This window comes from Falco punctatus (assembly GCF_963210335.1).
Source record: "Falco punctatus genome assembly, chromosome: 4".
In the NCBI taxonomy this organism is placed as follows: Eukaryota; Metazoa; Chordata; class Aves; order Falconiformes; family Falconidae; genus Falco; species Falco punctatus.
Genome location: NC_137583.1, coordinates 56,415,861 through 56,442,040, shown reverse-complemented (window position 1 = coordinate 56,442,040; position 26,180 = coordinate 56,415,861). Strand labels below are relative to the sequence as shown.

General features: G+C 47.6%; 2 protein-coding genes across 2 annotated transcripts in view; both read right to left on the bottom strand.

Annotated features, from left to right (window-relative positions):
- Positions 1-3,304: 3,304 nt before the first annotated feature.
- On the bottom strand, positions 3,305-13,660 carry LOC308062086 (solute carrier family 22 member 13-like). Its single transcript, XM_080383024.1, has 10 exons — positions 9,582-13,660; positions 8,409-8,512; positions 7,902-8,056; positions 7,154-7,322; positions 6,673-6,793; positions 5,959-6,053; positions 5,427-5,641; positions 4,824-4,932; positions 4,461-4,671; positions 3,305-3,938 (listed from the first exon to the last, which is right to left on the bottom strand). Exons 1-10 carry the CDS (start codon positions 9,951-9,953, stop codon positions 3,843-3,845), a joined length of 1,647 nt encoding a protein of 548 aa, XP_080239150.1. The 5' UTR covers positions 9,954-13,660; the 3' UTR covers positions 3,305-3,842.
- Positions 13,661-13,748: 88 nt separating this feature from the next.
- The window catches only part of OXSR1 (oxidative stress responsive kinase 1), a 94,608-nt gene continuing 82,176 nt past the window's right edge, over positions 13,749-26,180 (bottom strand). The window contains exons 12-18 of the mRNA XM_080383011.1: positions 23,674-23,709; positions 22,366-22,521; positions 19,766-19,839; positions 18,762-18,814; positions 18,283-18,351; positions 17,324-17,388; positions 13,749-16,382 (exon numbers count right to left, since the gene is read on the bottom strand). Coding sequence (XP_080239137.1) covers positions 16,308-16,382; positions 17,324-17,388; positions 18,283-18,351; positions 18,762-18,814; positions 19,766-19,839; positions 22,366-22,521; positions 23,674-23,709 — 528 coding nt within the window. The 3' untranslated portion in view covers positions 13,749-16,307. The remainder of the gene's footprint in view (positions 16,383-17,323; positions 17,389-18,282; positions 18,352-18,761; positions 18,815-19,765; positions 19,840-22,365; positions 22,522-23,673; positions 23,710-26,180) is intronic.

Here is a 26,180-nt window from a genome sequence, read left to right as displayed (position 1 = left end):
TCTCTACTAGAAACTGTGGAAGTTTCCTGAATTGTGTGGAGTATGGTGCAATTCAATGTCAGTTAAACTGAGTGGACATCTGGACAGCTTTCTCCAGTCATGGTCAGCTTTTAACAGTGACCTTGGTGGGTTGCTGCCAGCTCAGCCACAACATTTTAGTGTCATCTAGCACTATGCCAAAGAAAGAGAAGGGTGGCCTTTCCTACACTGCTTGATTGCAAGCAAGGAATGTGTTTGGTGGCCTTTCATGAAGCTATCTCCTCAAACAACAGCACTACTCTTGGTCAAAGAAGAAGGCTGGTCACTCAAGTTTGCAGCATCCTTTTGTTTCTGGTTGCTTTGTGTGGTAGTAAATGCAGTTTTGAAGGGTGGGATGTCTCAAGTCTGGACTAGTCATGCCTGGAGGTGATATTCATTTTGTGCTTTAGCTTTGGTGCACAAAATCTCCAGAGTCATATGAGACCTGGCCATGGCTGGAGATGGGACAGGGCATTTGCAGGATCTAGGCTTTTGCACTGAAGGGCAACAAGGCTGGTGAAGGGTCTGGAGCACAAGCCTTGTGAGGAACAGCTGAGGCAACTGGGGTCCTTCAGCCCGGAGCAAAGGAGGCTCAGAGGAGACCTTATCACTCTCTACAGCTACCTGAAAGGAGGCTGTTGGAAGGTGGCTGTGGGTCTCTTTTCCCAGGTAACACTGATAGGATAAGAGGAAATGTCCTCAAGCTGCACCAGGGGAGGTTTAGATTGGATATTAGGAAAAATTTCTTCATTGAAAGGGTTGTCAAGCACTGGAACAGGCTGCCCAGGGAGGTGGTGGAGTCACCAGCCCTGGAGGTATTTAAAAGGTGTGTAGATGTGGCACTTAGCAACATGGTTTAGCGGTGGACCTGGCAGTGCTGGGTTAAGAGTTGGACTCGATGATCTTAAGGGTCTTTTCCAACCTAAATGATTCTGTGACTCATTGCACAGAGTCATGAGAGCAGCATTAATGCTGCTTCTCCTCACCTCCTCAGCCATTCCCTGCTGGGTCCATTTCTGCAAGGTTTGCTCTTGTCATGGATCTGGAGCCCTCTTAGCATGGCGTCAGGAGGAAGGAGAGGACAACACCCTCTACCCAAAGGGCAAGGTCCAAGATCCTGACACCTCTGCCCCACAGCCAGAAGTTAGAGTTGCAACATAGTTTGTTGGTGTCACTGGCACCGAGGATGCACTGAGCGTCTGAGTGTTCCCGGGGGGGGGTCCTCTGGCAACAGGAGCTGCTTCACCCCCATAGCTCCTCACCTTACCTCCGGCAACAGGGTCAGGCCAGGCTCTGCTGCCCCTCCACACCTTAGGTCCCTCTGGCCCTGCCTGACCAGCTTCCTCAGCAGTGCCGAGGTTCTGGTACGTGGACATGGGTCTGTCCAAAGGGGAAATGGAGGTCAAGAGGTTCTGACCTGACACAGGCAGGCGTGAGTGAGGGTGTAAACACAGGAGCAGGGCCTCGTTTCCACATCTGGTGTAGAAGGGCCTGAAGGCTTGGACATTTATCAATATGCCTCAGCAAACCCTTGGCAGTGTCCCTGCCCCCTTCAGCACCTTCACACAACTGGTCCTCCAGTCACAGCTTGGTAAGCCACTCCATTAAGGTCTTGCATCTGCTCTTCCCAGACAAACCTTCCTACCCCATTTTGTTCTCACATTCTCTTCAGCCTTTTGGCCCCCTCTCCTTGGCTATGAAGTCATCTTCTTTCCCTTAGTTATCCCTTCAGGTCACCCAAGGCACTTTTTACCCTTTGCCTATAGCCTCAGCATGATGAGAGCCCAAAACATCCCCTTGCACGCATGCAAGTGTGTTTGCATTCTCACTTGTTACTCCACCACACCTGGCCCCACTCTGCTGTGAGGTCTATTTATTACAGTGCAAGACCAGGCGCAGACCAGGTAGCAGTGACATTAAGGCACAGCAAACCCCTTGGGTATCCTCCCATTTCTGCTGAGCTGGGTAAAACATCCCAAGTCAAGCTTGGGAGGCTTAGATTGAATAGTAGGAGAAATTTCTTCACTGAAAAGATTGTCAAGCACTCGAACAGGCTGCCCAGGGAGGTGGTGGAATCACCATCCCTGGAGGTATCTGAAAAACATGTAGGTGTGGTGCTAGCAACATGGTTTTCTCATGGACTTGGCAGTGCTGGATTAATGGTTGGACTTGATGAACTCAAAGGTCTTTTCCAACCTAAATGATTCTATGATTCTATGATTCTAAGCTATTCAGGTGCTCTTCAGCCAGATGGGCTCCATCCAGTGGTCTTTAAACTAACCAGATGCAGTGGTCTAGGGAAGAGCAGATGAAATGGATCTTCAGCCTACTGGAGGCATGAAAGAGGTGGAAGCAGAAGGACATCAGATGTGCTAAGACACCTTTATTTATGAAGTGAGCTGAAACAGAGAGTCTCAGAGCAGAATTCCCAAAAGAAGCCATGGTTCGCTCAATAACTGTGCATTTTGCTCCAAGCTCTTCCCTCAGCCTTTACCCTCAATGCCTTATTTTCCATAAAAGCCTGAAGGAGGAGCACCCAGCCTCTGCCAAGGAAAGAATGCCCTCGGGCAAAGGACAGGGCTCCTCTACACTCAGGGTCACTGAAGAGGAGCAAATCCTTTGAAAAGTAGTGCCAGAGGGAAGCTGGCACCACAGGTAGCCCCTCCTGGTGCGGCATTGTGGCATGTCACTGATCTTATCCAAAACTCTGTTTTATCAAACTGCATACCTGTGGGGTACTTGGATCCATGGAAAACATGCAGGCATGACAATGGGGAGAAGAAATAAAGTCTATTTTAAAAGCTTCTGGACACTAGCAGAAAATAGTGTTTGAGCTGTATACAGACCAAGCTAGATCGTCACCACTGCACAGCTTCTGGGCTTCATCTGTACCAAGCCAGTGGTAAAAGGAAGTCCCCTTGAGGGACAGGAGTTAAGAGGAGGGGAAGCACAGGAAAAGCACGGGTTTTCTTCATAGCATAAGGCAAGGGTAGTCCTAAACTGTTTAAAGACAGGAATGGATACAGCAAGAAGGAATAGACCAGAATTTAGAACAGAGTGGGAAGACCTGATAGTTTCCAGAAAGATTTGTACTTTCATCTAAGAGACCAGCTGCCACAATGTCTCTGAGCTTCCTGGAACAGATACATTAATGTGGTTCTACACCACAGCCTGACGGCACTATTTTCCATGCACAAAGCCACCAGCACCAAGGCAAAAATCCTGCTGCCTGTTAGACATCCTTGCTCACTGCCTGCTGTTTCTTCCATGGCATCTTTTTTTTTTCTCAACTGAGTGTCTCAAGTTAAAAAAAAAAAAAAAGGAGTGTTTTTAAGGGAGGGTGAGAAGATCATGCTAGACAGTCAAGAGAAATCACTCCTTTTTGCAAGTATGAGAGTCTTTTCACTGCAGCATCTGCCCTGGCTTTCTCTTTAGCGAGCACAGCACTCTGCTGCAAGTCTATTCAACGCTCTAGCAGTTGTCTCACTTGGACAAAGTTTACAGCCTCACGTTCCTGAAGACAAGACAGGAAAAAGGAAGAGAAAATGTTGCCTCCATCCTGGTTTCTGATATCTTCCTTTTTTCCCTTAAATGAAAAGCATCAGGTTTTCTCCGGTGAGAGCACTGCTGAACACCCCAGACAGCGTGCAGTGCCTGAGGACAAGCTATAGAGGGAGATACAGGAAGGCAAAAAAGAAAAGAAAAACCAAGCATTGGCAGTGACCGCTTGAGAGGTGGTGGTGTCCTGCCAGGGGAGACCCTGCCCATCCTCAGTGCTGGCACAGCTATAGGTCGCCTTTAGCTACAGCTGCTTGCACGCCCCGCTAGAAGTGAGTGGTCTTTGTGCACTCATTGTCTTGGCCACCATCTTTTCCCGTCATGTGTCCTTTTCCAGAGCTGCTGTTGGCATTTCCATAGACCTAATGAAAGGGAAAGGAGATTAAAAGCAAAGACAGACCCGTTACGAGCTGATGGCAGCCTTCTCTGAGACACGCGGCCTTCAGCCACCTGGCTTCCCATTCACCACTCACTCTCTGGGCCCCTGTGGGCACCCTGCTCCCAGCAGGACAGCAAAACTGTTGGAGTGCAATTCCACCCAGTCCCGCAGGGAACGGAGTCTGGGAGCTACGAGAGGCTGAAAGCCAGAGGACACGGCTACGAGGCACTGGTCCTTCCCTCGCGAGGGCAGAGGGTGCAAGCCAAGCGCCAGCTGTTCCTCTAGTCCTTCCATCCCACAGACAGGAATGAAGGGATGACCATCATGTGCAGGGTTACGGGGCCTCCTCCCCTCCCTCCGCAGTGGGGCATCCTGCTCCCTGCCCTCCCACCACTGTAAGCCCTGGGAGAAACCCCCAGCCCCAACCACGCAATGCCAACAGCCTCCGCAGCGCTGGCACCCCGTGTCCCTGCGCAAGGGCAGCACGGGCACCGCGGGCACCCACCTCAGCTGCGGAGTGGCCATGCCCCGTGTCGTCCGGCAGGTCGGTGCCACAGGTCTCGGGCAGCAGGACGCAGAGCAGTGCCCCCACCACGGCAGCACTCCCGAAGATGGCCATGGGGATGGCCCGGTGGAACTGGCCCAGGAGTCGGATCAGCGGGGCCATGATCGCCGCCACCCGCGCTGACATCGAGCACAGCCCCAAGCCAGTCTGCCTGGGGAAGCAAGGGGCAGTGGGACATGCAGGCAGGGCTCAGCCCCACCAGGATGCCATGGAGCAAGGTCGGCCATGGGAACAACTGGGCTTTTGCCCCACCACTGCCACCAGCCATGGTCGAGGGAAGCCCTGATTGTGGGGAGAATTCACCTGGCAACCGTGGGGAAGAGCTCTGCGGAGTAGACGTAGGAGGTGGAGAAGGAAGCTGAAGTGGTAAACTTGCCAATGATGGCCAGGGCAGTGGTCACCACAGGTTGTTCTGAGGGGAGGAGGAGAGACCACCGCTGTGGGGCAAGGGCCCAGCACCACTCAGGGGGGCTGGGGTTGCACAGGGACCACTATGTTGCCTGCGGGGAGCCATAGTCTCCAACCATGCCTGAACGTGGACCGAGGAGCAGGTCTGCCTGGGGGCCATCTTCAGCGCATTTTCCCTCCATCATCCCACCTCCCCACACAGCAATTTTCCTGGAGGCCAGCTCTGCTTATAGGCGGCCTACTGGGCTCAGCTCTACCCTCTCCTTTCATAAGCAGCAAGCAAAAGTTTGCTGATCCAAATGAACCCTGGCGAGTTAGCCAAGTCCCTTGTGGCCATGGCACCAGGGTCAGCCAGTGAGACACGGCGCTCAGGTCACCCTGAGAGATGTGAGCCGGCCTGGTTGGGAGGGTAGGACCTGCACCAGCAAGGGAGGAGTTGGGGCTCTGTAACTCCCTGTCCCAGAAGTTGCCCTCTCAGGATGGGAAGAGGTCACTCACCTTCAGGGATGCCGGTGATGATCAGACACACCAGGCCACTCAGCAGCAGGAGAACAGCCTGGGTTTTCTTCCTGCCAAACCACTGCAGCATGAAGATACAACCAACACGTGCTGGGATTTCCACTGCTCCAAACGCAAGCTGCGTCAGGTATATGTCCAGACCAAAATTTGTCACGTTCAGACTCAAACCGTAGTAGGCAAGGCTGTTCGCAAACCTGAAAGCCAGGCAGGTTGGCACTGAGCATAGCTGTGAGCCATGAGCAAATACAATATTGATCTCCAATGACAACACTTTGACCAAGTCACAGAATTTCCAAGGGGACATAAAACCAGAAGAACACCACAGGACTGCCAAAGCTGGAAAGGCTCTAACCTTTCCCACAAACCACGTAACATCTTGAATAGCCAGGAACAGAAACACCCACCAATAACAACCAAAAAACACAAGGTGAATTTATGGTTATGACTAACCATCAATCCTTTGTTTTCTTCAACTAGAAGTCTGAGAAGATGGGGCCAGGGGATGTCTTACCAGGCATATGACATGACTGAAGTCACCTTCCGGAGCTGCTTCTTCCGGCAGAGATCCAGAATACCTCCAGACTTGGTCTGCTTCTCAGGCTTCAACTTCAAAAGGCAGAAAGCCAAGGAGTCAAACCAGGCGAGGGAGACCCGTGGCTAACTCCTTTTCCATCTGCAGTCAATGCGAAGCCTCCGTGGGACAGTCCTGTGACACTAAACTGCTCTGGGAGGGAGGGCAGCCCAGTGGAGCTGGGCTCCTGCATCTGTCCTCTGGGTGCCCAGTGCACTACTTTGGTGACTGAGAGGTTCCTTGGGATGAACAAATCCCTAGTGTAGGGACTTTGGGGTGGGCAAGGAGATAACTCACCTTCAGGCATCTATGCATGGAAAACCACAGACTAAACAGAGACCTCCTGCTCATCATCAACAGTCCTGCAATCCTCACAGAAGAAAAGCCAGGGAAGCATTTGGGTTCTTCCCATATCCCATGGTAGACTCCAGAAAGCTCTAGGGTGAGTGTTAGCAGAAGCTGTGGCTCTTCCCTGACCTTGTCCCTGTACAGCACAGCTGAAACTGAAGTCACCCACAGTCCATCCCCAAATCATCCCCAATGGGCATGGAAATATGTTTTTCAGGTGACCTCAGCTCCAACAGCTGCTACAAACCCAAGCACAGAGGAAAGTCTCTGAAGACAACAGGCAGTTCCCCACGCTGTTAAAGGTACCTGCTCAAGGAGTGCTGGTGGGATGGAGTGCTTGTTGGTGGCTGCTGCCTTCTGAAGGACCTTCTTAGCTTCTTCTATTCTGCCTTTTGTCACCAGCCACCGAGCTGATTCTGGTAGCACCCTGTCAAGAAGATGAAACCAGGAGATGCTGCTGTGACCCGCTGAGTTTCCCCACAGCCCATCTCCCTGCAACCATGTCCAGAAAGCAAGGGGCATCATATGTGATGGATGGCTTTAAACACCTCCCCAGGTCAGGTTTTCCAGGTCTATGTTTCATGCCCCAAAGGGCACATTCGAAGCCCTGAAGCAAAGCAGCTGCTGCTCTCAGTGGTCCAGTGCCCCAGGGTGATGTGCTGAAGCCCCTCCAGTATCTGCACACTGGGAAAGACCCAACCTGCCCCAGAGCTGCTGTCTCCTCACTGCCACCCCTCACTCTTGTTGCTGCTGTGTCTGCAAGAAGCTCTGCCCCCATCCCATTTACCGGATGAAGAAGAAAAAGCCAAATATAGGAGCAGATCCTGCAATTTCCAGCAGCCTCCAGTTGCGAATACCGTAACTCAAGCCTGCCAAAACCATCTGTCCGATGGCGAAAGCGCAGTGAGAAATCAGCACCGCCTTTGGCCGGGAGGAGACACCAACCCATTCTGTAGCTGAAAAGAAGAATGCAGGTTCAGAGTCATCCATGCAAATTATTTTCCCTGATGCAAACAGGGTGTTCCCCCAGGAGAAGAGCTGTCCTAGAGGTGAGGAGAGATCAGCAATCAGAGCTCTGGCATCAGTCACACATGGAAGTCACCAGTGATTCCTGAGATGCATCACCTCTCCTTATCGTCATGGTGTCCCGATCCTCTGCAAGAGGACATGAAGCTCAGGTATGTCACTTCTTTGCTCTCAGCATCCACAGAGCCCCTCACTGGGACAGAGCTGGGGCCCAAAACAGTATTTCCCAGAGCCACTGGGCTCTCTCCCTGCGCTGAGCTTCTGAGCTGGAAGGAAGACTGTCCTCTTGCCCCTCTCTGAGCACTAGCATGGGAGAGATGCTCCCCATGGTTCTCACTCAGAGGAGATGCCAAAGTGCCAAAGCACCAAAGGACAGTGCAGAGCAAGGCCTGTCCTCACCGTGGTGTTTTTGAAGTTGTACGTGATGATTTTTATTTCTTTACAGACCTTTCCTATTACATCCTGAGAGGCCACAACTATCTGTCTCAGGACCAGGGCGTCCTACTCACCTAAGGCCAGTAGTGTCATGGTGATCCCTGACACCGAAGCCCCCACAACACATCTGAAGGCCATGTACACATAGAAATGGGGCACAAAGGCGATTCCTACACCAAACAAGCCCTGAAGGAACACGGAGATCAGAATGACTGGCCGTCGGCCGATCCTGGGGAGGAAGAGGGAAGACACGGTCAGTACCTGGATAGACCCCATGGAGATGGAGAAGAGCCCAGTGGGCTACAGGGATTGTATCGCCCTCTCTTGAGGGTGCTAAGGCTCAGGCTAGACTCTGGGTTGACATGTGAAGCACCCTGTGCACACACTGTGCTCTCCTTCCTTCCACTCACTGTGTGGCCATGACCTCACAGGACCTGAGGACTTTGGTCAGGGTCCCTATTAGTGAGGAGGGGTGACAAAATGCAGGGGGTGCAGTGCCCAGGCAGGCTCGGAGCAACGTGCCGCTCTGTGCGCCGCCGGCTCTGCACACACCCTGGACAGGTGGTTGTGTGTTCTCTCACCTGTCACTTAGTGGCCCAAAGATCATGGCTCCTATGAACAGCCCTGCCATGTAGATGGACTGGGAGATGTCATTCAGGTCCTTCCTATCACACACCAGGTCAAACTGGAGGAAGGAAACACAAATGCTTCTGTTCTTGACAGGTTCTTGTTCTTGTTTTGTTCTTGACAGGTGCTTTCTGATCCCACCTCCAAGGATGTGAGACTCTATGGTATGCACGTAGCACACCTCTGTGGGACAAGCCCATGGAGCACATAGTAGTGTCCCTCTCCCAAGCAGTGGGACCTGCAGGACCACCCCAGCCCAGAACCCCACTCCTTGTTGGCAATTTTTGCTTCTAGTGGGACATAGGACGGAAGTCCCAGCAGCTTGCTTCTTCCTAGACTGCCTGCCCTCCCAGAGGAAAAAGGATAAGTGCAACGCTGAATCCTGGGACAAGCAGTTTCTCTTAAAGAGATGTTCTGCAACTGCCAGGGTCCAGAGGTCAGCTACAGAAAAAGTCATATAGGGAAGATCATGTATAGGAAATAGAGAGGTCACAAAGCACTGAAAGAACTTTAGCACTGCTCGCCGGAGCACTGTTTATTGCTGAAGCTCCTGTTGTCCATTAGATGTGTGGCTTTGCAAGATTTCCCCTCCTCGTCAAACCTGGTACCTCCGCACAGAGCAAGGAGCAGTGAGGGACTCGGGCTGTTTGCAACAACCTTGAGCTGGCGTCACGACACTGAGACCCCGCGGCAGCACCCCACAGCTGCTTGCCCTGACACGTGTGGGAGCAGGAGCCAAGTGCCGAGCTCTGCCTCCTTCCTGTGGCCAGGGTCTCCCAAGCACAAACCTGTGCACAGGGACGAATGGAAAAGTCACCCCCTGACTGCAGAGGGGCAGCTGGGGCAGGGAGACCCAAAAGGTCCCAACCAGGAGTGATTAATCTCTCTACTGGGTCCACCTATGGTCCCGCTGACATCTGTATCACAGCCTGGTTGCTTGCAACCTCCCGGGGACCACATCTGGGGGCTGAGTGGTAAAGCCAAGGTCCCCAAAAGACACCTGATGTAAATCTCAGCCCAGCTCAGCTGTGCCATGGCTGGCAACAGCTTTGACTGAACTACAGGACAGGGTGGCCGTTTGGGTCTCCCCTTCCACATCCCCAGTGTGTCAAAAGGCAGTTACAGACCTCGGTCAGCAGAGACGGCGGCGGTGCTGAGGGGTACACCCAGCCACTGCTGCATTTCTCCGTGGCGTTCAGGCCATACGCCACGATGGAGCCCAGGTCCCAGTCCACGGGCGAGTACATGGAGCACTGCTCATACGCCCCGTTAGCATCCCGGGGCAAGGTGAGGTTCAGCTGCTCTTCCTCGGTCAGGTTGGGGCCGATGGCACGGATCCAGCTGGTGTCGCAGTGATAAGGCACGTGTGGAACCATAAAAAGTTGGCAAAACTGGTGGAAAGCCACACTGAGGCAGGGGAACAAGGTGAGCAGCACCAGCCATTTCTGAAACAGCCCAAATTCACCAACTGCTTTCAAAATGTCCCCAGTGCCTGACATTGGCAGCTGCGTCTGGAACGGGACAGTGCTGGGACAAACTTCCCAGAGGACTAGAATTAATGTTTAAACCTAAGATAAGCTCTGCAGACGTAGGCAGCCACCACAGACATGTAGTCTGGACAGACTTAATGCCTGATGTTTTACCTAAGCACACCATGTAATACATTAATCATCTCTGCCACCCACGAACATACGGCGCTGGCTGGAGCAGAAGGCTCCTGTTTCAGGCAACATGGGTCACCTCCTCGGCCAGGGCCGGTGGCATTGACAGGGGAAAAACCTCTTCTCCAAAGCAACTGCGAGCGCTGCGTGTGCTGAACCGCTGAGACGGTCACCAGTGGTTCCACCCAGGAACGCAAGGTTCAGAGGGGCTGAAAGCCCAGCGCGATGCAGAGCTGGGAAAACGCCAGGGGAATAAAGAGAGTGATTCTAACGGATGGGCAGAGATGGAGACGGGGAAGGGCAGCCAGCTGGCTGTGGTCCCACGCGATGGGAGACTCCATTTCCTTCATTTTCCGCAGCTTCCCTGTGCAGCCACGAGCAAGCCGCACATGGGATGTCCACCCTTCCCACCGACTCTGGGCCACCCCGTCGGCTGGCGGGGGCTATATGTAGGGAAGACTTGGGGAAGGCGTACAGGGATGGCAGAAATCTGACACAGGGCAATGCCGCTTGAGGCAGGTTTGGCAAATCTCAGCTCAGACGCCTTCATGCCTTAAAATGATCATTGAGAACATGAAACCAACTCTGTTCAGCCCATTCCTGATGTAGGAACAGCATTTGCCTGGTGCCCCTTTTGGGATGTCCATGAGGCAAAGCCCTCAGAGGTGCCCAAAACAACTTGGATGCTCCTTCTCGTGCCCACAGATCTGTGGGAAGAGCATCGTATAAGCATGATGGAAACCAGACCATGGCTGACCCGTTTGGGTTGACCAGGGCACCCGCACAGGTCAAACCTGGAGGAACTCCAGGTCCCCAGGCAGCCAGAGGAGAGGTGCTGCTCTCAGGATAAGCCCAGCTCAGCAGCCACAAGCAGGGAATACCAAAGACAGAGACAAACAGGCAGATGCTGAACCAGGCAGAGGTGCTAGACAACACAAATTGGGTCTGTTCAAGTCATGGTTTAAAATGGGGAAGCCTGGGAGAGTCAGTCAGACACCAGTCATGGGTCTTATGGATCTGGAGAAGCAGGAGCCAGAAGACAGAACAAAATACTGCCAGAATTTACAACAGCTGAAATGAGATCAATTCTGAACTGGCACTGGAGAGCCTGAGCTGGGCGCCGTGTTATAGGAGACTGGAGGACACTGAGGGCCCAGACCAAGGGACAGAGCAGGAACCCACTGCAGGTTTCCAGCAACAGGTGAGGAGGCAGCAGTAGTTGACTGGAGCCAAGTCACATCTCCAGGCTGAGACGATCTCCTCCGGACCTGAGCAGGGCCATGTGTCCACAACACACCTTTTCATGGCTTTTAGTAAAGGTCAAGCAGAATCAATCTGCTGCAATTTGGGATGATCTTGTGCACCAAAGCCCAAGTACAGAAAGAGCATCACCCCCAGGCCCGTTGGCAGCAGTATCCGCAGATACAGGCCTCCCCAGGGCTGGAAACAGCACTTAAGCCCCAGATAAGCCCTGCGGCCCTAGGCAGTCATGAGTATGCAAATTTGAAGGAAAAGCAATGCTCAGCGTTGAGATTTGTACTCACACTGCATTACCATTAAGGGAAACAGGAATTTCAGGAGGTGCACACCATCCAGGTGAGGTTGCTTTCCATTTGGGAAGTCATCAGTTGGAAGGAGAGACTTTGAGAAGGGGATGGGGATGTGGCAGGTAGAGCAGGGAAGCCCACAGGCACGGGCAGGATGAGACACCTCGTGGTGTGCACCCACAAGGGGAAGGTAACTGGGGTGGACTTGTCAGCCACAGGAGGACTATGAGGCACTGGAGTAAGGCAGCATGAAAAAGCTTTAGGAGCGTCCATGAAGGGATTTCCTACGGAGACACGGATGGGAGGCAAAACTGGTGCATGATTCCCTAGGCCTTTTGAAGCAGGGTTTGGCCAAATACTGGAAAGATTGCAAAGAAAGTTTGCTTAGATGCAGAGGATGATATTCAGGAACCCAGAATGTCCCTTACCATTCCATGTCTTAAACGTGGAAGTTACATTCACCCAAGCTAGTTCTCTGGCTCTGCAAGTAAAGAACACCTTAAGAGAAATAAAGCGCCAGAAAATGTCAAAATAAGCCCAAGAGCCTTGGAAGGGAGAGTGAAAGCAGCTGAGAAAGCACCATCATCCAAGACCAGTGCTTTTTTTGTTTGCTTGGTTTGGTGCGTGTTTGTTTTTAAGCAAGAACATGCATGTTTTTAAGCCAACACAGATGGGCGCACCCCAAGCAAAAGGCCTGGGGAACACGGTTGAAACTGGACCATCCCCATCCCCTCCCAAGATACATCCTTGCCCTTGATAGTCCCTGAAACTTTAAACTTCTCCCCACACTCTGAGCAGCACGAGACCTTCTGCCTCACTTAATGGAGACACCACGACCTCGCTCAAACAACCCCCCACTAACTCTGGGTAAATCTCATCAACAAAGCTGTCAAGAGTTTGATTGAACATGGCACCTTGCAAACAGAGGCCATATATTAGCCAAAAGGACCTCCTGTGAGAAACACGAGGGGTTTTTACTTCTCAGGTAAAATTTCCCTTCATTTCTTAAAATTTCCTTCCTTTGTGGGGAAAGGCAAGAACTGTCAAAGATTGTGAAACAAAACCCTAGCATTTCTCCAGTGCAGTGCTTCAGAGAGTTGGCTTTCCAACAGGGAGTCCGGTAGTCTGCTTGCAACCAGACACTTCTCTTTTCAGGACGTTAGGTGACACTAGAAGGTTGAGGCCACGGCTGCTGTTAAAGGATGACCATGACCGGGGAAAGCTGTCCAGATGCCCACTGGCTTTAACTGACATCGAACTGCAGCACTCACCATGACAAATCTACTGCCACAACCACAGCAGTGGCTCAGCGCCAGGTCCCAGAAGGATTTTCAGTCTTGTGGCAAGAGGTTTACTGACAGTCTGCCAACGGTCTTGTCACCTGCACCTGCTTGGGACAAGACCTTTCCACTTCAAGTACCTCTCCTTGCTCTTGCAGCCCAAAGCATGACCACTGGCACACGAGTACGCTGCAGAAGGGGACACCGGTGCTTACAGAGAGGAACAGCCCAACTCCAGCTAGGAGCTGTCAGGATAAGAGACAAGGACATGTGGGCTCAGCCTCCCACCATGTATCTGTACATCTTCTTGAAGTCCCGGCTCCACTACAAACTTAAGGGACAGACCTCCAAGGCACCTCCGGATCAGATCTGCCCCGAAGCCTCAAATTCAGAAAGAACAAGTATTGTGGAGGCAGAGAAGAGGGAGAGTGCAGTTCATGCTCCTAACACTTCTCAAGGTATAAATCATCCCACTTCAATACCAGCCTGTGTCGCCCCGAGGTGTTCCCGGACAGGGGAAGCTCATTCCCAGCTGCACAGGGCACGCAGAGCTTAAAGCAAACCTTTCAGCTGGAGACAAAACCCCTCGGGGTACAATCCTAAGTGCCATCCTGGCTCCATTTCTGCCCACAACTCCTGCAGAGCATCCCCACCCCCTCCCCAACCAGTCTGTCCTGGGGGTTGTCAAACCTCCCACCACCCCAAGAAGAAATGCCCCAGGGGCTGCAGACCAAACTCAAGACAAACCCCTTCCTCAAGATATACCATCCAACCTAGTAACACGTAAACCACACAGCAAACACATGGCAATGGACAATTTGTTCTTTATTGATTAAAAATTAGAGACATGCAGTAAAATACAAAGTCCAAAAAAAGGAAAAAAGCCTGAATATTTTACATCTTTCATTATAATCTACAATACACCAAAGTTGTGAAGAGGATCCGTTTTCATTAACAAAGCATTGTCCTTAAAAGTAGGAACTAACTTAAAATTACCACCTGCTTCCAGGTTCAGATCAGAAATTTGCACAAAAACCAAATTCTTAATGACACTGGAAAACAATTATGAACAGCATTGGCACTTACTGGAACAACATCAGAAAAGACAGCTGTCTAGCACTGTAATAGCCCAAGTAAATATTTTGGATCCCTACCCAAAACATCTGGAGATCTATAGAGCAAAACCCATCAGTTTCTTCGCTTATTTTCTCCATTAAAGAACTAAGGAGCCTTGGGTTAGTGTGAGCTCAAGCCCTCGAAGTCCTGGCTTTGGGAAGGTGGGGAATAACTTAATAAATAGATGCTGCATTGTTCCATTTGAGCAGTTAAGAGTCCTACCTTTCTCAGCACCAGTACACAAACAAACAAGGAGCTCCCCATGGCATGCAGGCAGAAGGGAAAATAATACTGTACCAAGACTACCCTGTCTCCCTGTCCTAAGGGTTTCCAAATACATCCATAGCGAGCGCAGGGTGACATGAAAATCAAGATGCCAGCCTGCTCTTCCCAAGTCGAGAAACTCAATGGGGGACACCGTAGAGAGTGCTTTGTATCAGACAACAGCAGAAAGGGCCAGAGGTGCCACACACACGTGCCCATTTGGCCAAACCCAGCCACCACCAACTCCCTGGGATCAGGCACCTGCTTCCTGGGCTCTGCTTGGCACCCTGGGATGCTCTTGCTCCCAAACCCTCTTCCTCCTGTCCCTCCCCTTCACACTCACCAGCCATGGGGCTGCAAATAGCCCATGGGGACATACCCAATATGCACCTACAGGCTAAAAGCAACAAGGGCGGTACAAAGAGAACATGCATGATTCAGGAAGCTTCCACAGCTGCTCACAGAGAACAATATATAAATACAGATTGTTCATCTGAAGACTTGGAAATAAAAAAAGTCCCAATTTAACTCAGTCATCCTGCTCTGTTTCTGCATTGTTTGTGGCTGATGGAAGCAAAACACGTTTCCATCTGCATGTTAAATTACAGACTTACAATTTCTGTGTAGAAAACACTCTGAAGCCAATAGCAGTTACAAAGGCCAACTGTGAACAGTAAGAAAAAAAAACGTCAACACCAGTTATTATTCACATATTGCATTACAAGTGTCTCTTATCAAACTCAGAGTATAATTTATATTATTCATGTAGAAACTCAAATTCAACACCACATAGAAATAAAAGCTAAATACGTGTGTGACAGGGTTTCAGTGACATCCTGATCAAACGTCGAGGCTTGGACCAGCGAGGAGGCTGACGACCCAAGCGATTAGTGCAGCAGGGACACAGCCCGGTGCTCGCTTGCCCAGTACTACCACTCTACTGGCGATTCTTTATTGCTGTAAAACATGACAGGGATGGTTCCACGGGTACCAGTTTGCAAAGGACTGGGAAACACGTCGGGGGGACTCGTGCAGCCAGGCATAACAGACTGGGTTTCAGGAACAGTTCCAAGTGCATCTTTTCCAAGCGCAGAGCGACACAGATCTCCTCTCCCTCTGACCATGAATATTTTGTTGATCATCTGAAAGACCGGTTTCCAGACAGCAATGCCTCATTGGTCTGCTTCAAGAACAGACTACATCTAAGATGCAGAAAAAAAGATGTTTTGAGGAAGGACTGCTTAACATAAATAAAGGTTCAGCCCTCATGCCATGCCTGGCACTCATGTGGAGAGAACCAAAATGGTAAAAAAAAAAAAAATTAAGGCAGTTTACAAAGGGAAGCTGACTTCTAACACCTCAAAGTCAAGAAACTTCTCAAAAACACAAACACAAGGGAAGGAAGCTCTCCCTCCCACGGGTTAAGACTTGGCTTGCTTTCTCAGGTGCAAGCACTCAAACCAGCAGTTTTAAAAAACACAGCCGAAGAGAAGCAGATTTCTCAGCACTCCAGGTGACCCAAACAACATGTACATTGGTGTTTCAGATAGAAGGAGAAGCAGGTAAAGAACAAAAAATATCCGTTCAGTATTAAAACTTGTGCAAAAATAGCAAGTGAAAAAATGAAACCACATGTAAGCAAACATTTAGGCAAGATCATCAGAGCAGTGGAACCCCCTGCTTCGTACTCAGTAGTATTTTTCTTTAAAGTAAGGCAATAATAAAATGAACATGCAGGCAATGACGTGTTTGATCTGCATGTTTGAGATGACAGATACAAAAACATGAGAGTTGTTTACAAAAGGTGTAAACGCCATCGGTAATTTCAGGAAGGTTTGTGATCCTATTAAGGAAAATGTTAAAGCTTCTAGGAAGGGGGCTGTAGTTCAATTCTTTGGCAGTAGTGGTTTTTTTTAGGCTAACAGAAGCATTACAAATATGCACATGTGGGTTCTCAGTTGGGAAACATCTCCTGGGACCATTGTTTAGCTGATGCTGAGCTGTGCAAATCCTATAAGTTTGCCATCGTCGGGAATATCTGAGCCTTCGACACCAGATGCCTGAAACACAAGGAACAGAGATCCAAATAGCAACACACATGCTCTATCCTCTGATACACGCCGTACACTTTATCGTGATACATAGCATCGAATATAGTCTGGGGAGGCAGCAGTCATAGGACAGCTTTGCACCGTATTCACTGTATTCAGCAGATCGCACTACTTAAAAATAAAGCACTCAATTTTAACTGGGGTTTTTTTTGCCTTTTTTTTTTTTTTTTTTTTTTAAGCTAGGAGGGGCTGGGACTGAAGTTTGGCCAATGTCTGCTCTGACTGAGGCTATGTGCACTAACCGGGGCAAACCAAGTAAAAACTTACAGAAAGAGTCAAAAATAACAGAACTTTACTGCTTCACTACCAATGAACTGGTAACGCTTTTGCTTTGCCACTATAACTACCTTCTGCATTTCACCACCTCTGAAAGAAACATCTGCTGTTCCTTCTCTTCTCCTAGCCTATCTTCTCTTAGTTTTGGCTCTCTTCTTTTGCCCCCTGCTCTACCCACGCTCCCCCCTTCATTTCCTCCTCAGAGACAATGTACTTGAACCCTTGGGCCCTCCTCACTCTCCTCCTCCAAGAAAGCAGTCCATTGTATTTCTTAACCCACTTACCTGCCTTGAAGTACATATGCCCTTTATGGGCAAGTGTACATTCCAAACCCACAAAACACCCTTCGGTAGCATTTTGAGATGTTTATTTATCAGGATAAGGGAATGTTTGTATTAGCACATCACCTCGCAGTTATGTAACCCAGGTGCTGCTCAGAGGACACAAGCACAGAGCCTGCATTGCCTGCTGACAACCAGTAGGAAGCTTCAGGAAAGGAGGAGGGATTTAGACTGCCTACATTAGATGCCTACACTAGACATCACAGCCATCTCTATGCAATGCCTTCTCTTTGCAAGTGACAACTTGTTCAATTAGGGAACAGGAATAAATACCAGTTTGAAAGTGACGGATCTGTTTGCCTGGGGCTCTTCCACAATTTTCTGCAAATTGGCTGCAACTGAAATCACATACACACACACAAAGAAAATGGGCAAATATTAGGACAGGCTAAAGAAAACATCCCAACCTCATTAGGCCTCTTTCTATTACTCAGTAAACTGAGAACTTTTAAAAATTATAAAGAAGTTTAGGTCTCAATTAGACTCAACCTACTTAAATCTAAAACTTTAAACTGTGAAGATGCTAGGATTTGTTACTGTGCTTCTTTTTCAGAGGGAGTTATTTTTTCCTGGATGTGGTGGTATTAGTAGTAATAAACTGCCCAACTGCACCTGGAAATCCAGTTAATTTTGCACTAGCAGCCTTCCCAGATGTTGCTGCCTGTGTAAAATGAACAAGTTTCCTTGCTGTAGTCAAAATATACAAGCAGTGCTGACGGTTTAAAAGTCTCACCTGCTATGTAAAAGGACATATTTATTTAACAAATCATGGCTAGAGGTAGCTGTTCATACCCGCTCAACACATGTTGCTGTACTAGTGCACGTGCACTTCACACTTCCTTCCCTAGTCCTACTTAAAACAAAAAAGCCTGGCTGATTGCAGTCCCAGACCTCTTTTGCACAGGACCTGTGAGCAGTACAGGCTGGTGCAGTAATTTGGCAATGCATATATGTCAGATAATGATTTAGCTAATGCATTGATTAGCCTTCATTTTGCATTACAAGGAACATTTGCTTCATAATGTTTCCAACTAGATCATATTCTTGTGAACTGGGGGTTGCCTATATGTACTGGCACAGAACTGTCACCAGAATTAACAGCAGTTTTGTAGAGCCACTGGGGTAGAGAACCAAGGCCACAGCAAACTCTGCTAGTACCCAGTAATTAGGCCATTTTAAACATACCAAAAATTACGGAAATGGTTAGAGCAGAAAATACAATAGGTAATTACCTATTACCAGATCTCTGCCATCAACAAGACCGGCTGAAATGAGTTCTTGAGACACACCGTCAGCAGTATCTGTTGGTGAGAAACCCAAAAGCCAGTCACCACATAACAGAAATTGTCCAGTTGATGAAGGCATCACAGAAACCTAAGAGCAGCTTGTACAAACCAAACAGCAGCAGCGTTGTTTACACAGAACAGATATTAGAGCTGCCTGACTGCACCTGGTGTACACCCTGAGCTATGCCGTCACACTGAGGTGAAATTCAAAGGGCTACACTTTGGGCTTATCCTTGAACAGTTCCACAAGAAGTGTCTTCTCAACAGCAGTGCTCCGAGCCCAACCATAAGGCAAGCCCTTTTGGAAGGCACTGTGGGCAGACACTCATAGAGGGTTTCCACCCATACAGCTGCACAACACCAAACACAAACCCTCCCCCTGCACCAAAACTACCTGCATACACTGAAATTTCCCACCAGCTCACCTCTCCCTGGGGTAAATTCAAATCGAATATCGTTGAGCTCTTTTTTTGAATTCCTGTGGAAGGAAGAGAATTTTATATAGAAGAGACCATTTCATTGAAACGATTGGTCCTCAAAAGAAAGTGCTATCACTGAATAATCAGTCTGGGAAGAGAAGCCAATTCATTGCACCCTTCCCCCTCAAAGGGCAGAAACTAATCACTTGTGCGTGCATCTGGAAGCAGGGCTCTCCGCACTGCCTGACTCTTGACCTGACAGAGCCCACGTGGGCTGAAGTCCAGGATAAGTGAGCGTCACCTCTTTGGTATAAGGCCACGTTGTTCCACTGTCTCAGCAACTCCTATGGGTCAGCAGAAAAGTCCCTGGAGCACACCTCTGAGAGGAAGGAAGCCCTCACTGACTGCAGATACACACACATTATGCAACTGCCCAGGAGCGACTGGGAGGTGATGCTCAGAAGTCCCAGTCCAATGCCTATCAACAACCAGGATGCCTACAGGTTGCTGGCAGGTTCCCTAAATGAGAAATGTCAATATAGGTAACAATGGTACAACGTGCTTAGAATCCTTTTTTTGCCTGTTTCTAAGAACACAGACCAGAATCCATGCCTTGAATTGGGTAAAAGCTCTTCACTCCCAGAACTGGCTGAAGTCATGCCTGAATAATAAGACTGTCCAGCACAAGGCTAGAACCCCTGGATCTTCAATGCCCTGTAGGGAATCCAGCTTATTACTCCTTCCCACTGTTAAAGAGTTTGGGAACATTTATACAAATATCAAAACCTCTTTCAGTACACAGCACTTGCCAAACTGAAGAAGTGGATGAGAAACATCCTTTTCTGGGTCCCAATTTCAGAAGAGTGGATGAAATCCAAGTTGGCAAACAAAAAATAACCACCACCTTTTTAACTAAAAGGCAGGTGGCAAGATGCACTGCAGAAGTCTTCTTCCAGTGTCCCTGTCTACAAAGGCTCACTTTGACAGCAAGGTCAGTTTTGTGTCCTTACCTTAACCTTAATACAAGGCTGATGGGGACTTTCGTATCTTCCTGTACCGGCGCTGCAGCAGGAGCAGGTGGGGCCTGCAATAGGATTACATCATTTTAAAGCAGATCAACACTTCCTCTGGGTTTTAAAACTAGAGATAACCTTGATTAGCTATAAATACAAACAAAGTTTAACTTATCGTTGGAATCATGACACTACAGTGAAAAAGACGACAGACTAATGAAACATTCACGCTTAAATAGTAACCCAGGATGTTCTCTCTGCAATTGCCTTGAAAAGAGTAAAAGCTATCCAACTTTGAGAAATGCCAAAATGGCAGGAGACTTCAGAAGAAATGCTAAATATAAAAAGACTGCTTGCTTTGCATCTAAAATTAAGGTTTTTGTGCACTCACGACAGCTTCAAGACCTCCTGTGTTTTAATCCCTGCCCCAAACAACTGATTTTAAAACCTGATAAAATTGTGAAGAGTACCTAGGAAATAATTCAACTGGCAGATTAGCATATACTCTCCGTTACTTTTCTGTGAAATCAAAGGCTTTTAAGAGCATTTAGCACCAATTTTATAGCTGCTTATTTTAGTTTTAAATGACTTCTGAGTAATTACTGGATTACTGGAACATGTAATCAAAGCCTTTTATATCAGCCAGCAGCAGCTTTTCAATAGGAAACATCCAGGAGGTGTCCATCTTTACAGCACTTGTGATACTTTCAGTAAAGGGCTAATCGTTAATCAATCTCCACCAAAAAACCCCACCAAACAAAACAGAGAAGGGTCAGCTCTTCCACTGCACAAGTCATCTGTACTGCCCATGTCGAGGCAGGGGTTTTAAATCTGCAGTAACAAGACAGACACAATGCTAGGCTGATAATTTAAGCCTAGAGGTCTTGACCAAGTTTTTTCATCTAGATCACCTGCTTTATCATGAGAGAAAAAAAAAAAATAAACCCTTTGTTTAAGACTTCGTTTAAGTATTTTACTCCATCTGTTGGTGCTCTTGCACCAGCAATGCAGCTCAGGGCTTCTGATCACAATCTCGTTTCTGTTGAAGCTGAAAGCTTTAGCAGGTCAGTGAAAACAAACAAGGGTTCATAGAGAAACCCAGAGGTCTGCAAAACAGTAACCAACAAGCTACAAAGAATAACACACTGATACAGAGCACTGTAAAGAACATCATATTGACAAAAAAAGAGCTATGAAGAACACACTGATACAGGTATGAAGTTCACCTTAGGACAAGCTACCAAACAAATAAGCTATTGGGCACTAGTGGCACGGAGCAAGATACTCTGCTAGTGCAAATCAAAACACTTTCACTAAGACCAACACTGCTACTTCACTTTACCGAATGGAGAGTCCTGGCCTTCAGTGCTGCTGGTGTTTCAACTGCTGCATAAAATTCAGGGATTAAACACTCGCCCTTTTTCAAGGGATTTGAAGGGGTTTGATTTAAGCATTAAACTACTTTCAATATAGCCAAGAATATGTCAGACCCCAACTCCACTATTTTTTTTAAATGACTAACGCCCTGTCTCTAACTGTTTTGTAAACAAGAACATGAGCTGACTGCAGTGAAGTGATATATGTATCTTTCTATATTCCTTAAAATAAAAATAATGAAACATTTCTAGGAAGGAGTAAGCCTAAAGAGTTGTTCTTCTGACCAGCACTGCCAAGTCTCTTCCCCTTCGGTCTGCCAAAGGGTGATGGTAGCCTGCCCCACCTCCAACAGCAACAGCCTCTCCTTACCAACAAATACGAACATTGGTGTCTTTTATATGAAAGCAGTGCCATCATTCAGGAGTCTGGCAACCTCTGCAGTACTTCACTCCAGCAAACCACAAGACATGTTCCAAGTGTCTCAGTAATGATTTGGGTTGGCCATTTTTCTCTTTTTAACACAAGTCAGAGCTCCTTTTGACTTCGCTATGCCTATCTGACCTATATCCTACACTTTGGGGTGATGTAGCTAAGAATTAGAGTTGTCAAGCTTTCACTTCCCCTGTACTTCCCCCCTAAAGGTCCATTCTTCCCTCTCTGCTTGAAATGGAAGTGTTTGAAAGCACCACAAGGTTCAGAGCTTCCCAAAGATGGAGTTTCTCCACAATTTTTGACTGCTACAAGGACAGTTTTAACCTAGACCTCCTGTCTCTTTTCTGATGTCTGGAGAACGTGTATGTTCTAGTTTCTTCCTCTCGCTTTTCTCTCCCCTCTTATCCCATAGATGCCAGTGATGCCGAGACACACAACCTGAGCCTGTTTGTGCTGCACCTTAAATACCAGGAACAAGCAGCTTCCGCTGAAATGATACTCTCCTTTTTTATTACCTTTAACCTTGCTTCAAAAGCCAGAGTACACTCCCTAAACAGCATAAGAAGTCACTGCTCACACACAGAATAAGAATGGAAGACTGCCACATGCACACTGACTGTCTTCCTTTTGCAAGCCACCAGGCCAGCTATGACTTCTGCAGAATCAGCAGCACTAAATCAACTCCGGACAAGCAACTTTCATGGCTTCACATCACTTCAGCATGTCTGGAATAGAACAGCTAAGTGCAAGGCTGAAGGCCGATGTGAAGGGTTTCCATCTGATCTTACCTGGGCTGCTGCTGGGGCTGCTGGAGGAGCCTGACTAGGTGGAGGTACAGCAGTTTGAGGTTGTGCAGGTACTTGTCCTGCAGCCTGAGGTAGTTGAGTAGGTGCCTGTGCTGCAGCATTGAGTGAAGGACCTGGAGGCTCAGCTGATGGGAATAGCTGCAAGAAAAAAGGTGGTTTAATGAGAAAAGGAACTCAAGTGTTCTGACTCAAGCACCAGATTTCCAAGAAGTGCTCACTTAATGTACGAATTGCTTCTCTAAGTGCAACGCCAAGGGCATTCTCCAGGACACTAAACCTGATCCCAAGTTGGCACTCAAGGAGTTTAATGTGTCCTTATGTCCAGGGACCCCTTCTTCCCTGAGACTTGCAAGTTTTACTCACTGGTGAAGGAGAATAAAAAGCTAAGATACTGTGTTATTCAGAACAGAGAAACTGATTTTGGCATGATAGCCAAAGAACCGTAAACTTGATGACAGTTCTTCAGAGTGCCCTGCAAGTTACTCCGCTAAGGTGTAGGAAATAAAAATCGCCTTGAGTATTGAAATTCCGGGCAGCAGACCTCCAAATCACAATATATATGAAGGGATGTATCACAATGGGGAAGTTAATTCCAAAGGGATTCTGGTTCTCAGCTTTTTCTTTGAATTTAGAGTTTATTTTTCTTAAGATCTCCCTTTATAATCAAACCTTGGAAACAGATGAAGGAAGAACAGGACAGTCTAACCAAAGACTGATTTCTAGGAGTCAGCTTTGTTTATCTTTCCACACAGACAGAGAAAAGACAGACATAGCACAGTCTCTGAAAGATAAGCAGCATCTATCACTGAAAGATACTATATACTAATATTCCTAATGTAAGAAACACAGGACAGAACTGAAGGCAGATCATAAGTTGCAGCTGAAGTTTTGTTTGCTATCAAATACTACTACAGATGTATTTCACAGTTCTGAGCACAGGTTCCAAACCAGTGAATCAGACTATGCAAAACCGACGTTTTAAAGTTGTGTTTTGTTGGCGTTGTTTTGCTTAGATTATTCTTATGACCAATACATCATCTTACAACACACAGACTTTTGCCATAGCAAGTAAAGTTGAAAAGATACACACCAAAGTTACCTCAGGAAGACCTCTTGGCATTACACAACCAATGATTCCTTTCATAGGGAGGTTTTCAAGCAGACTCAGCTAGATACTAGCTTCTGCTTCACACAGGTTTGTTTCCAAAGGCTAATAAAAACATGTTTCTTGAAAATACAGCCATGGCTAAGAGTCATCATTTTGGCAAGCCATTTGCAATTATAACTTACCTCGGAATTCTGTACAGGTTCTTTCACTCTGGGAGACTGAAAAACAGGGAAAAAGTGTCATTGCCTAGACAAAAGTGAAACTGACTGACTAGAAGGACTTGTCAGAACCCTACTGAACACATGAAATCTACATAATTGCTTTCAAGTTCCACATATGTATGAAGATGCACAATAAAAGGAACACCACACAACTTATTGGCAACTTTATCATATCATACCACCCAGAAACATACAGTCCTGTTCTAGAACTTGCAGTTGATATTTACACACTGGCATACCATGCCCTATGTTGCTATTGTTGTTAACTATTAGCAAAATCCAGTACTCTTGATAACCACTCAGACTGGACCAAATTACTTGTGCACCAAGATGGCAAAATCCATTTTAAGCTACCCAAGTCCTGCAGAAAAAAAGATAACCCACGCAAATCTGCCCTGCAGAATTCCACTAGGAAACAAATCCCCTTCGTATACTTTGGGAGCTATTTCACAAACTTGTTTAAACCATACAAAACCTGGGGGGTGGGGGGAGAAACCAGCCTTAACTGTGCTACTTTACAGAAAGAAATCTCTCATCTTCTCTCCTTGTCCTTGGACTCTGCATTATATTATGCTCTCTGTGAAAGAAAGCAGAAAACCGACAGGTGTACACAAGTTCAGCATTGAAACAGATTAGTGGAATGGAGGGGAAAGTGCAGTCACAGAAACGCAACCGATCTTTGCTTATCAGTAAAACAAAGGCAACTGTGTTCGCTATTTCACGTCAGCAGGATGAGACTGCCAAGTACTCCTGGAAAGCCCTGCATTTAAGATAGCCTGCAGCTTTGACTTGTCCCATTACCACGTGGAGACAAGACAGGTGGGACGGCTCAGTCCATGCTGGAATTAACAAAATAGATGTTCCTTCTCCACATTAACAGTCTAAAAGACAGGTTGTGATTAGGACAGAACAGGTTCAACAGAAGAACATCTCATCATGCCACCGTATCTTGTGCCAGTTCATGCACTAACCAATGCCACTACCTTAACAAATGCCAATCAGAGCAATTTGTAACATATGAACACAGGAAAAGGTTAGAAAGTCTTATTCTCAGAACAGCAACTTGCAAAAAGCCCTCTGGACAGGAGGAGAGGGAACAGCTCCTTCCCAATGACTATGTGCAGGCTGCCAGGAAAAAAGCCATGCAGCTGGGAAGGTAAAGCCTGAAATTCATCTCAATATGCTGAGCCTTCACTTGACAGTTAGCAGGCAAGATTAAAAACGTGGCATTGCTCCCAGAGATAAACAGCCATGCTCCACATCTGCAGCACTGTTCCTTCAGGCACAAAACTCATATACAAGAGTACCCAGATGCCTCAAGGAATAACTCAAAAAGGAACTTGTCTGAAAGATCACAGTGTGTTAGACACTGCACAGACAAGTACAGAAACAGTAGCCCTGCCCCACAGCTAACAACTAACCCTGATAAATGACGAACAGAAGTAAACTAAGGAAAAATATGAACAGACGGAAAGGAAACGGGACTAATCATAAAAGACATTTACCTAATTAAGGCACAAATAGGATGACTTTAGGGATGTGCTGAAATGTATTAGTTCTAACTTATTTTTGCTTGCGTAATCAGAGGTGATGTGAGCAACCAGTGAAATGTGACCACATGGCATGCCACTGCACAGATTTATTGAGTAACAGAAGGTGAATGATTTAAGAGCCCACATGGCACAATTGCTTTAGTTTGAATTCAAGGTTGTAAATGCAGAGAAGAAAGAAGCTCAGTAAATCTTTATATCCAAAAGACAGTGACTTGCAGGTCAACGTTACATTCAATGAATTGAGCAGATATTTCTGGCTCTGTTTATAACAAATATTTGACTGCTTTCAGGTGCAGTCCTAGCAAGAGACTTGTAAAATACATATTTGTACACATTAAATTCACCCTATTTTTTTTCCTGCAAAGTGGAGACAAGCAAAAAGTACAAACACTTTTCCTTTATGTAGATGCTTTTGTGCATGTTAATACTTAAGTATTTTAGCAAATCAAGTCAATCTGCGAGGTATCCTTTTACTTTAAGGCTGACAGCAACGAAACGCAGCTACAGACGGTATCACAGAATAGTCTGGGTTGGAAAGGACCTTTAAAGATCATTTATTCCACCCCGAGTGCAATGGGCAGGAATAAAAGGTGACACCTAGTTAACACAAGTTATTCTATCCTACAGCTTAGTTAAAACTGCAGAGCGATTACAGACAGGAGGAATTTATACCCTGTGTTTGAAATATGGCCAAAACCACATGATAAACACTAGTCCTCAATAACACCATCGTATCTGTGCCAAACACTGGCAGTCTGGATACAAGTCATAAGACTGCTTGAAAAAGGATCAAATGCCAGAGATGCACAGGCATCCCTATCCCTTCATCTTCAGGTAGGAGAAAGCGACTCCAAAGGTGTGCAAAGAAAAGACACCGAGGGCAGGATTCAAGTACCCAGGCAGACATGTAGTGAG